General features: G+C 44.5%; 1 protein-coding gene across 2 annotated transcripts in view; it reads left to right on the plus strand.

The window, feature by feature from the left end:
* The window catches only part of LOC115474456 (gastrula zinc finger protein XlCGF58.1-like), a 73,331-nt gene that overhangs the window by 29,022 nt on the left and 31,321 nt on the right, over positions 1 to 12,988 (plus strand). For both annotated transcript variants that reach the window (XM_030209929.1, XM_030209937.1), the window contains exons 3-4: positions 1,153 to 1,260; positions 8,663 to 8,770. In XM_030209929.1, the coding sequence (XP_030065789.1) occupies positions 1,153 to 1,260; positions 8,663 to 8,770 (216 nt within the window). The remainder of the gene's footprint in view (positions 1 to 1,152; positions 1,261 to 8,662; positions 8,771 to 12,988) is intronic.

A 12,988-nucleotide genomic window follows, 5' to 3' on the forward strand; every position in this document is an offset into this window, starting at 1 on the left:
TCCTGCAGGAAAGTGATATCCACTCCTGTCTTACTCAGCAAAGAGAAGATCCTAGTTCTTTTCACTGGAGAGTTAAAACCATCTACAATTAGTGTAGCCGTTACTAGTTTAACCATTATCCCAAAAATAGGAAAACGTAAACTCACAAAAGTGATAGTAGAAAATGACAGGAGAGATCCCCCCCACCCCCAGTTAGGTCTCCTCCCACTTAAGACTCAGCTGGGTTGGGTTCATTGGAAAGTAGCACCACACCCACTTGATCTCCCTAGTACACGCACACCTCCCTCGTACAACCAGACACCCACTCCATGCGTGCATATGCACGCGCACACACACACACACCTCACACAACCCGAAACCCATTCCATACACACACCTCACACAACCCGACACCCACTCCATGTGTGCGCGCACACACACACACAGACAGACACACACACACGACCCAGACACTCTCAGTCACCCCAAACCATACCACGCAAAGGATCACTTACATCCCTAAACCCCACCCCCCTTCACTTCCCATATCCCTGATGAACATATAACCTTTGAATCACTGAATCAACATGAGCAAGGAGCTAACCCCCAGCTTCCCTCTCTCTACAACAACAGGAAAATAAAAGTTACTCAGCTTATTCAAAGGAGAGCCACTGCATTGCAGAGTCTCACAACAAAGCAGTTAGCTTAGCGGGGTTTAAAAAAGATTTGGCTGGCTTCCTAAAGGAAAAGTCCATAGACCATTATTAAAATGGACGTGGAGAAAATCCACTCCTTATTTCCAGGATAAGCAGCATAAAATGTACTGTTTTGGGATCTTGCCAAGTACTTGTAACCTGGTTTGGCCACTGTCAGAAACAGGAAGCTGGGCTTGATGGACCTTCGGTCTGTCCCAGTATGGCAGTACCTATGCACTTATGATCGTATGCACACCCATCTCACAGAGTAGAAAATATAGGGATGTGATAAGGTGAGGGACCCATAGAGCTGGTGAGATAGGTGGTCCAAACAGTGACACTGTGACTGAACCAGGTCTCCGCATGATGGAATCCAGGAAACAAGCTAAAACCTGAGCTGCCTACCTTAATATTAAAATGATCAGGCTCTGAGGTTACCTTTTTTTTAAACATATTATTCTATCTTTTCCTATAATAGGTTCCCACACTGTCAAGCCTGACATTTTAATCCGATTTGAGCAAGAGGGATTCAAGACTGAGCCTCTGGGATTTGAGGAAAGAGGAAATCTGACCACCACAGGCACATGTAAGGAGCTGCATGAAGCAAGTGATATAGTTTGAATTAAAACTAGTAATGAGGTGATACAAGAATGAGGTGTTATAATCATGGTCTCTGCTTCTAGCCTTAGTTGTGGGGATTATGTGTTTGTTCTATTTTCCTTATTTCTACTTTTCTCCTTTCATTATCAGGTCTGCTCTTTTGCTTTTTATTCTGTTACTCTCCCCTATCATTTTCACATCCCTCTTCCTTCTCTTCATCTTTCAACTCCTGATATCTCGCATCTTTTTTCAGTTTATTAAATCTGACCTCTCAGTGCTGCTCCAAGATACTAAACTTTCCTTTGCTTTATATGAGCAATGCAGTGCTGCTAGTTGGAGAGAGGCAGACAGGATGGTGTTTTCTGGTAGAGGCTGGAGGAAAGGAGGGAAACAGACCCCACTGGGATTAGCAGGAAGAGTGAGGAAGGATGGTCAGATTGGCAGTACAAGGAGGGAACGCGGCAGGAAGGACCACACTGACAGCAGTAAGAGGTAGAAGTGAGACTGAATGGCTAAAAATGGTGTCAGCAGGATGCAGAGAGGCAAAAAGGAACAGAAGAGGGGTAAGAGTAAGGAGTAAGAAAAATGGTGGAGGCAGATAGGCCACCCTGATCAAAGCAGCAGGAGGTGGAAAGACAGGGTAGCCACCAGTATCCATATTAGGAGAAAGTTGAGTAGCCACCCACTGGCAGTCCTAGGGAGAAGGGAAACAGGAAGATCCATATTGGTGGCACCAGGTTGCAGAAAGGTGGGATTTCTATAACAAAGGCTGTATTTATTTCAATACCATAGTATTATATGAACCTGTTTGTGTTGAATGTTGTGATTCATTTTCAGATCTACCAAGTTCCTTAACTCCTTACTTACATTTTCAGAGCTCATAAAATTCCCTTCCTCTCAATATTTTTTATTTTTTTATTTTTATTACATTTGTACCCCGCGCTTTCCCACTCATAGCAGGCTCAATGCGGCTTACATATTATATACAGGTACTTATTTGTACCTGGGGCAATGGAGGGTTAAGTGACTTGCCCAGAGTCACAAGGAGCTGCCTGTGCCTGCAGTGGGAATCGAACCCAGTTCCCCAGGACCAAAGTCCACCACTCTAACCACTAGGCCACTGTTCTAATTTTCTTAGGTCTTAAGCATACCTTTAAAACCTGAAGTTACGAAGATGGCAACTGCGAGCTGATCCATTGAGTTCTGCTGAGGATTTTCCTCTAAACTACAGTGTCCTATAATAAGAGGAAGGGAACTGTTAGAGTTTTACCATTGCCAACTCTGATCTCCTCTCCAACGCAGCAAACGCTCGACTGCTTCACAACTCAGCATCCACAAGAGAAATCTGCAGCAAGCTCTGTTTTGGGTTTCACCAGAGGAGCTGCATGACACTTCTTTGTCCTCTCCGGGTACTGTTGTTCCACTGTGTTTGCCGCAGTGCGGGCTGAGATGGTGCGTCCCAGGCTTGCTGGAGCTGGGACTTGCAGTGGTGATGTCTCCCCCACTGGAGCCATGACAGAGGAATTGAGTACTGGGGAGGAAGTGAAACTGACTCCCCTCCACCCCATAGTGGTAAAACTGGGCATCCTCTGGAAGGCAGTTGAGAAGTTGAATACTTCTGTAATGAAATTGACCCAAGAGACTGTGAACCTAATTGCCACAGTGGGACCTTCTTCTCAATCAGTGGATAAGTTGAAATTGGACTTTGTGGAACAGGTACTGAAGTCACATGCTGATATCGCCACTCTTAAAGATAATGTAACAGCATTTATGAAAGATAATTTAATGATTCATCGTAAAATTGAACAGATAGAAAATTTCAGTAGACGCTTGAATTTGATGATTTTGAATTTTCCAAGGCCTGCAGGAATCCTCCCTTTGGATTTGTGTAATTTATCTTATTGAAAACTTAAAAAATTCTCCAGAGCTTATTCTTCCACATAATAAGATATATTATTGGGGGAAGGGGAGGGGGCTCCTGAAAAATGTGAGCAAGGTCAGGAAGAAGAAATTAATGATTTAAAAGATCTTTCTTTGGTTTTGGAGGACTCATTATCAGAAGTCCCTAAACAGAGCTAAATTAATGGTTTTGTTTGTATTTGAGCAGGATTTCAATGCCATTATAAGAATGTACTTTAAAAACGCATAACAAAACTTTTGTGGACAAAAGTTGTTGTTTTTTTTTTTTTTTTTTTTTTATTTCTAACAACTTAATTTTACAAGCATTAAAATAACTTGCCAGAAATACAGAGAAAATAACACACAAGAATTATTTCAATCAGGTAATTCTATACTCTTCCTTACACCACAAAATAGGGAGAGTGAAACAAGACAAGGAGATCAATTAAACAACAGTAAGCAAAGAAAACGTGGTATTAACCTGATTATCCCCCGTTATTATTTATCTGAATCATTATTCCACATTGATCGTCTGGTTGGCTTCTTCAAACCCAAAACGGTGTATAATCAATTTATTTTGTTGGAAACGTACTTATTGTCCAATGTTAGTGGAAATAATATACCTGATTTTATTTTTTTCTCTTTTAAAACCAGAAATTATTTAACAATACAAACACTTGAGTCTCTAATCCAATTCCCACTGATTAAGGTAATCCCAGTTTCACAGGCTTCACTCCTTTTGAATTAATATACTAAGAGGAATCATTTCAGAGGAAAAAACTTTAGGAGTCTTACCCGGAACTCTGGGAAAACAACAATCTCGATATTAATAATCTATAATAATATTCATTTTGTTCAAATTTTTCTGGTCTATTATCATTTTCAAAATCTTAACAATTTCCTACTCCTGTAGAACTTCATTTGCTGTATCAATTTTTCATTCTCAAAGGATTCGATTAGGTTATCCATGTGGCTCACTAATAAGATTATATCTGAAGCAAAATTATTTACTTCCACCGTTAGGTCCCGGAGCGCCTTCCAGATGATATTCAATGTAACCTCCACAGGAGCCAAAAACTCCAAGCTGATAGCTCTTACGGGTTTAGGAGTGGCACCGCCTACACGGGTTCAGCTGTAAACAACTTCCGTTTCAGCATACACTCCTAACTCACTCCTCCACTCCTTTGGACATGGTGGTTAAATGATTTGGGAGCGATGAAGTTGTTTCCAGGTCCAAGAGCATCGATGGTCCTTCGCTGGCTCTAATCAAAGGACTCACCAACCCAGTCATCTGCGGGCAGCTCGTTGCACAGCGGTCCGACACTTGCACAGTGGACAAAACGGTGGCCATCGGCGGCTGACCCCCCATTGTCCCCTTCCTCCCAGTTAAGGTAACTGCAAATGCAGAGAGGAAATTTCAAGTAAACAAAGACAGAATTTCAGAGGACAGCTGGGCCATTGAGCATACGAACTTCAGGTCGCCATCTTTCCACTCTCCCTAGTTTGGGACACTCTTTGTGTGGTTTCTCCTCAGAGGCCTGTCTGATATGGGTAACCCTTCAACATAGCCCTCTGAGTCATTGAAACACAGAAGCCCCTCCCACCACTACAAGGTGGTGTCCCTTCAGAGGGGACAAAAGTTGTTGATGTTCCCACGTCCACCCAGGACAGATGGAAGCACTTCCGAGATATGTGGGAAGAAGTTAAGACACTGGGGGGGGGGGGGGGGGGGGGAGTCAACATTTTTATTGCTATACTCTTGTAAATATGTTATACGGTATCTGGGGTGGGGGGGTGATATATATCTTTTTTTTTTTTATGTCTGAACAACTTAAATCTTTTTTGGACTTGAAGAGAGTATCCAGCAATGTTCTACCATCTTAATGTCACGGTATATTTACATTATTTGTGGTTTATTTTGCAGGTTTTGGCCTTTCCAGCTTGTTTTTAAGCTTAGTTGTTTTCCTTATTTGATATCTATTTAGCCACTCTGTCAACTGTAGTGGTCTAAGGAAGGGAACCATTGTGCAGGAGTAGCCTAGTGGTTAGTGCAGTAGACTTTGATCCTGCGGAACTGGTTTGACTCCCACTGCAGCTCCTTGTGACAATGGGCAAGTCATTTAACCCTAGGGTTGCCATATGGCTCCAGAAAAAGGAGGACAGATTGAGGCAGTCTGGGTTTTACTTCCATTGCTTTAAGTGCACGTCGGATAAGCGCATGCTCTGTTTAACTGCATGCCGTACTTCGGTCCTGTTTTTGGCGCCATCAATTTCTATGGGGACAAACCGATTTAGCGCACCACAGATAAGTGCAAGATTCGCTTATAAGCACGCGCATGGAATATGGAAGCCGATTGGCGCGTGACAACCAATGAGATTTCAAATTTACCGCCCCTTTAACTGCCACAAGCAGAAGAAGCAAAAGAATGTTGTTAGAGTGTACACTGGAGTCGTCGTCGCACAACTGTAAACAAACAAAGTCAAGCATCTATTGCTAAAGAATATGGTGTCAATCCCAGTCAAATTTCACGTATCTTGAAGCAGAAAGACCAGCTTCTGGAAGACTGGCAAAACAATACAAATCCACACCAGAAACAAAAACGGGCGGGAAAAGCTGAGGAGGTAGAAGATGCTCTTCTTCGGTGGTTTTCTGAAGTCAGGAGCAGACAGTTTCCTGTCAGTGGTCCCAGGGCCGTGCCTAGGGTCTCTGGCGTCCCCCTGCAGACTATTAGTTGGCGCCCCCCCCCCCCCCCCCCCCACCGTGAAAATGAAGTCTCACCACTTGCCACAAAGGAATTGTCAGCAATATTCTTAGAAACAAATTGCTATGCATTGCAAAATAAGATAGCAGATGTAAAATCTCAAAGTGGACATATTCCAAACGCTAAAATGAAAATAAAATGATTTTTTTCTACCTTTGTTGTCTGGTGACTTTCTTTTTCCGATCATTCTTTTTCTGCTGCTATCTGTCCTCTTAACTCCGTTTCCAGGGCTTCCTTTCTATTTATTTCTTTACTTTCCTCCTTTCTTCTTCATTTCTTGCTCTATATCCATTTTCAGCAATTTCTCCTCTCCCTGGGCCCTGCCCTCCCATCCATGTCCATCCTTGTCCCTCTCTGCCCTTCCCTCCTCCATCCATAGCCAGCAATCCTCCTCTCTCCTCTCCCATCCATTTCCAGCAATTTCTCCTCTCCCTGGGCCCTGCCCTGCCATCCATGTCCATCCTTGTCCCTCTTTGCCCTTCCCTCCTCCATCCTTAGCCAGCAATCCTCCTCTCCCCTCCATTTCCAGCAATTTGTCCTCTCCCTGGGCCCTGCCCTCCCATCCATGCCTCTCTGCCCTTCCCTTACCTCAGCTCCGCGCCCTAGGCCTTTAAATCTTTTACCTTCGGTCGCAGCAGCGTCAGTGAAAGCGTTGCCGACGTCTCCCTTCCCTTCACGCTGGTTGGTTCCCGTCAGAAGAAGGTGGGACACTGAGGGAACCAACCAGCGCGAAGGGAAGGGAGACGTCGGCAGCGCTTTCACTGACGTTGCTGCGACCGGAGGTAAAAGATTTAAAGGCCTTGGTGACGCAGAGCTCAGGTAAGCGACGAGGGTTAGCACCGCGGTGGCGCCCTCCTGCGGTGCTTACCGTATCAGCACGGCCCTGAGTGGTCCACTGCTTATGGAGAAAGCTAATCAGCTAGCTGAAAGTCTTGGACTAACTGAATTCAAAGCCACTGTTGGATGGTTGGAAAGATGGAAGGAGAGGAACAACATAAAATTCAAGAAACAGCATGGTGAGAAACAAGATGCTGATGAGACTTTGGTGCTGAAAATTGGGTTGTTTCAGTTCTTTCTACCATCTTGAACGAGTTTGCACCTCGTGATGTTTTCAATGCTGACAAACGGTCTTTACTGGTAAGTGATTCCTGATGGAACATTTGCATTCAAACAAGCCAAAACTACAGGAGGTAATTTTTTATTTTTATTTATTTATTTAGTTTTTGTTACATTTGTACCCCACACTTTCCCACTCATGGCAGGCTCAATGCGGCTTGCATGGGGCAATGGAGGGCTAAGTGACTTGTCCAGAGTCACAAGGAGCTGCCTGTGCCTGAAGTGGGAATCGAACTCAGTTCCCCAGGACCAAAGTCCACCACCCTAACCACTAGGCCACTCCTCCTTGCCAAAACGTCGAAGGACCGATTGACAATCCTCCTTTGCTGCAATATGGATGGGAATGAGAAGTTGTAACCACTCATCATTTGAAAGAGCAAACAGCCCCATTGCTTCAAGAATATTAAGCGACTTCCTGTGTCATACGAGGCTAACGTAAATTCATGGATGACTGGGGAAATTTGGAAGCAGTGGCTAAAGAAGTTAGACACTAGAATGCAGGCACAAAAGCGTCAGATTTTGTTGCTTTGTGATAATTGTGCTGCACACAGTGATGATGTCAGGCTGTCTAACGTCAAGGTGGTCTTCCTGCCACCAAACACTATCTCTCTGATCCAACCTATGGATCAGGGCATAATAGCTAATTTCAAACAACATTGTCGGGCTCTTGTGCTACATCATTATGGATGACCAGACTGGCAAGGATAAACGTGCTGTTGAACTGGCTTGTAATCTATCATTGTTGGATTCCCTACATATGCAGAAAGAAGCCTGGAATTATGTTACACAGGCAACCATTGTAAACTGCTACAAGCGGGCAAGCTTTGTTAGGGATGTGGAGAGGGATGAAACAGATGCAGCTATTGCAAACACGTCAGATGAACAGGCTATTGACATCCCAGCCGGTGTTACTGAAGAGGAGTTTCATCACTACGTAGCTGTTGATTACGATCTACAAACAGCTGCTATGTCCAGATATGCGCCTACACGCAGGCAACAGATGATGAAATGAGCAGTGAGACACATGCTGACGAAATTCAACAACCTCCTGTCACTTTTGCAAGAGTGCTGGAGCGTCTCAACACTGTGCAGGCCTATCTGGAGGCCACTCGATGTCAGTACTATGACAGTTTTTACCATCTGGCAGACGTAGTCTATGGAACTCACAGACACAAGAGTGTACAGAGGACTATGACTGATTACTTCAAGTAAGCCTAACGTCAGTTAACGGAGACTGTATAATGTCAGTTAACGGAGACTTTATACTGCACATGTAATAAGCAATACTTGTGCATATGTTTATCAGATGTCAAGCTTCTTTGGGTTAAGTGCACACTCACGGTTAACTGCATGTATTTCTTTGGTCCCAGACCCTTGCACTTAAGCGGATTGCACTGTACTTGTATATAAGATGTAAACCACTTTGAATGTAGTTGCAAGAACCACAGAAAGGCGGTATATCAAGTCCCATTTCCCTTTCTCTTTCCTAATTAGCAAGATTCCTGCATTTGTGTTTCCCTGTTTTTCATGAAACGAAGTGGATGCTTGTGAATTATGTTCTCCATTTATAAATAAATAAAACCAGAAGTTATTTTTACATTCTTCTTACAGACATCCAAAATTACACTGCTGACCCCAAAGTAGAGATCCTCAAAATGGAAGAAGTTCCTGTCAGTGACCAGCTTGAGGGAGGAGAGGAGGATACTGATACCAAGAGCGGTGAGCCAAGAATTCCTTAATAATAAAATCCTTGCTATGTGCTGTGGAGTACTACTAAATTTTCACATAGACAGTAAATGTTACTAGTGATTTTCAGGTACAGTTTTGTTTCTTAGTAATTACAACTCAATTTTCATAGGCTACAAGATGTGAGTTTGTTAGCACCCAATTATTTATTGTTCAGAGCTCATTATTCAGTTAAATTGCATGTATATTTTGGACGTGCACACAAATTTGGGCATGCAAATCTGGACTCATATATAGAATCTAGGGGAAACTGTCTTTTCACCGTAACATATTTCCAAATTCTGCCTTTCTTCACCATCTATCAACACCAAGGATACTCTGCTGTCAATCCCAACTCCCCCCCCATTACCTAAATTCAACCGTCTTCCCCCCCCCTACCATCCAACTCTATTCTTGAAGATCAAGGCCCTTAAAGGAAATGGCCCCGAATACTTGATGAACAGGATGACCCTCTACACACCTCCCAAGGGGTATCCCTAACCACACCCTCTCCAAAAGAACCCATTCTGTCCCCTATTCATAGGGCACAGAATATGGGGATCCGCCTAAATTCTCAAACCAAGCTACAAAAGGAGACCGGCCAACTCTGATCTCTATTCCCAGGGATCAGATGTTGTGGACTGCCCATTGCCTCGGCTCTCAGCTTTCCTCCTCTCCCATCAGCTGTACCCTACTTATTTATATACTGTGCTTGTTTACATGTTAAGAACATGCTAGAACATACATGTCACGCTGACATGCATTGAAAAACAACTTCTTCTTTTTTTCAATTTTTAAGGAAGAACATAGATGGCTCTTCTTAGGGTGTGGTGTTCTTCCTGTGACCCCCATTCAGGGTGTGGACTTCTACACAAGCCATTATCAGGGTCAGCTTGACATGCTGTCTGCAATTCCCAGAAGATATGTGCTGCTCTGCTCCAGAGCTTAAACAAAGAAGCCCGACTGGTAATTTCCATCAGAAAGAGATTTACCAAACAAAAATCCTAGCACCTTTCTACCTATGCAATATGCCAATCAAAAAAATATGTTAATTACAAATACCTATGTATCAATGAAAAATATAACCTCCCCCAATGTAGCCTTACACTCCTACTGCACCCTGTGCACTTTTTAAAACCACTGGGAGTTTTTTGTCACGGTAGGAAAAATAGGTGATGTGAAATCAAATGGCCCCACCCTGATATCCAAGACTTAAGGGGGCCTAATGAACCCCGAAAAATAAAGAAAACTTAAAAATTCAAAAAAAACAAACAAACCTAAGAATGCTTAACTAGGGAAGGAGGTAATGGTCCCGTGCAACACTTCACCAGATAAGCATATCATAAGACTCAATGAAGAAAAAAGTTTGATGTGAGGTCTGAGGGAGTTCAAGACAATTATGTCCTCTCTGATCCATGGAAAACAATAGATTGATCTGGTCCCGCATGGTGACTGCAGGTGGGAAGGTGTGCACATGTGTGGTGAGCTGCTCTCAAAGACTTCTGGAATAGTTGCTGTGGAGTGATTCCCATGCTAGGATCTAATAGATGTCACCCCATCATTCAGAATATCTGCATCTTGCTTGTCCTCAGAGAACCATTGGTACATGATTTTGTCCTGTTATAGCTAAGAGGTAACAGCTTTAAAGTCTGTCCGCTTTTGAGGGTCCATGGAGAAGTCCTTTCCCTGTTACCAGTTTAACCCACAGTGCTTCTTCCTTACCCCATATGTCCTTCAGTTCTGTCACTTTAATATTATTTTTAACTTATAATGCCACTCCTCCACCCTTTTTTCCTACCCTGTCCTTCCTGAATAGATTATAGCCAGGTATAACTATATCCCAGTCACGGCTGTCCGTGAACCACATCTCTGTGACCGCCACTAAATCCAAGTCTGCTTCTACCATTGCAGCCTCTAGATCTAGAAATTTGTTTCCCATACTACGGGCATTGGTATACAAGGATCTCCAGATGGGACTCCTTTTTTCCCTTTTCTATAAGGATATTTGATGTCTTACCTTCCTGAGGGTTATTTATTTGGGGCTTCTCTCACCCATCCCCAGCAAATTTAGTTTAAAGCCCTCTTTAGTACTTTAGCCAGTCTGTTACTGAAGATACTTTGTCCCTTTGGTGAAAAATGGACACCATCACCACTCAGTAGTTCTTGGAAAATCATCCCATGGTCCAGAAAACCGAAGCACTCATGTCGGCACCATCCACGCAGCCACACATTTAGCTCCAGCAGTGGCGTAGCCAGACTGCCAGTTTTGGATGGGCCTGAACCTGAAGTGAGTGGGCACAAAATTTTCTCTCTACCCCCCTTCCCCAGCAAAATGTAGTCACACTAATCAGATGCATTTGTAACACAGGGGTAAAGTGCTGCTTTCCAGTGCATCAGGTTTCAGAAAATAATTTATTTAATAGCCTAACACCCTTTTCAATGAGCTTTCAGAGGCCAAAACCTCCTGCCTCAGGTCAGTATAATGCTGTTATGGTATCCTCTCCTGACCTAAGGAAGGAAGTATTGGTCTCTGAAACTTTATTAACACAGGTACCATATTACTTTATCCTAAATTAAAAATAAAATTATTTTCTTTACCTTTGTTATATGGCCATTTACTTTTTCTCATTGTGTTGCTCCCAGTCTCTAGATTCTGCTTTCCTTCGTCTTTCTCTAGCCAGGGTTTCCTGTCCATTCGTCACCTATGGCTTTTCATCTTTTCCTCACCCTTGATCTCCACATGCCCCTTCCTCTTATTCTCCAGTCTTTCCCTACTCTGTCCTCTCCCTCTTTCCATCCAGCAGCTCCCCTCTTTCTCTCCCCATCCTTCCAGTGTCTCCCCTCTTTCTTTTGCATCCAGCGTCTCCTTTTTCTCCCTACCCTTCCATCCAGTGTCTTCCCTCTTTCTTTCTTTCCTTATCCTTTCACTCATCTACTCTCTCTCCTGATCCTTCCATCTAGTGTCTCTATCTCCCCTCTCCTTCTATCCAGTGTCTATCTCTCTACCCTTTTCTGTTCAGTCTCCTCCCTCTGTCCACATCCTTCTAGTTTCTCCGCTTTTTCTCTGCATCCTTTCATCCATCTCCCCTCTTTCTCTCCCTATTCTCCCATGTCCAGCAGCTCTCTTCCCTCTAGTCCCTTCTTCCTCTTCTTCCCTTGTCCAGCAGCTCTCCAGCCCCTTCCTTCTCTCCCTCCCATGTCCAGTAGCTCTCTCCCTTCCAGCCAGTCCCTTCTTCCTCTCCCTCCCATGTCCCAGCAGCTTTCTCCCTTCCCTCCAGTCCCTTCTTCCTCTCCCTCCCATGTCCCAGTAGCTCTCTCCCTTCCCTCCAGTCCCTTCTTTCTCTTCCTCCCATGTCCAGTAGCTCTCTCCCTTCCAACCAGCACCTCTCCCTTCCCACTCTCCATTCAGTAACTGTCTCTTCCAAATCTTCCTCCTCCCCTTCTTTCTTTCAGGATCCCATCCAGCCCCTCTCTTCCTCCTTCCAAACCAGCACGTGTCCCTTCCCTTTCTCACTCTGACCCTCCCATCCAGCTCCTGTCCCCTCTGCCATCTTACCCTTTCCTTCCAGCATCTGACCTCTTTCCCTTCCCCTCCCTCTGACACCCCACTGCTGCTAATGCTCCATCTTAAGCGCCTCGCGTCTGCTGCTCTCTATGCCCTGCTCTGCCTGCAGCTGTAAGCGATTTGCTTGTCGGCCCTTCCTTCACCGTGTCCCCCCCTCGCGGAAATAGGAAGTTACATCAGAGGGCGGGACACGGTGAAGGAAGGGCCGACGAGCAAATCGCTTTACAGCTGCAGCAGAGCAGGGCAGAGAGAGCAGCTGACGCGAGGCGCTTCACCGACCGTCCGATTCTTCTTTTAAGGTTGGGTTCCGGGTGGTCTGCTCCTCGACGGAGCTGAGACGCCGGCGGGGCGGATCGCCCCGCCTTCGTACGACGATGTTGGGGTGGCCCCTGAGCTCCAGGATGCGAGTTTCCCTCATTTGGTTTTTACCTTCAACCGGAAGGATCGATGAGAACACCACCTGCATTCCTAGGTGCTTTACCATCTGACCCAGAGCCATGAAGTCACATTTGATATGTTGAGTTGAATGCCTAGCAGTATTATTTGTGCCAATATGGATAAGCAGCATAGGATAGTTGTCAGTAGGCTTTATGAGTCTAGGCAATCTTTCTGCTACATCTCGAATCTTGGAACCAGGCAGACAGCAC

This window comes from Microcaecilia unicolor, chromosome 1 (assembly GCF_901765095.1).
Source record: "Microcaecilia unicolor chromosome 1, aMicUni1.1, whole genome shotgun sequence".
In the NCBI taxonomy this organism is placed as follows: domain Eukaryota; kingdom Metazoa; phylum Chordata; class Amphibia; order Gymnophiona; family Siphonopidae; genus Microcaecilia; species Microcaecilia unicolor.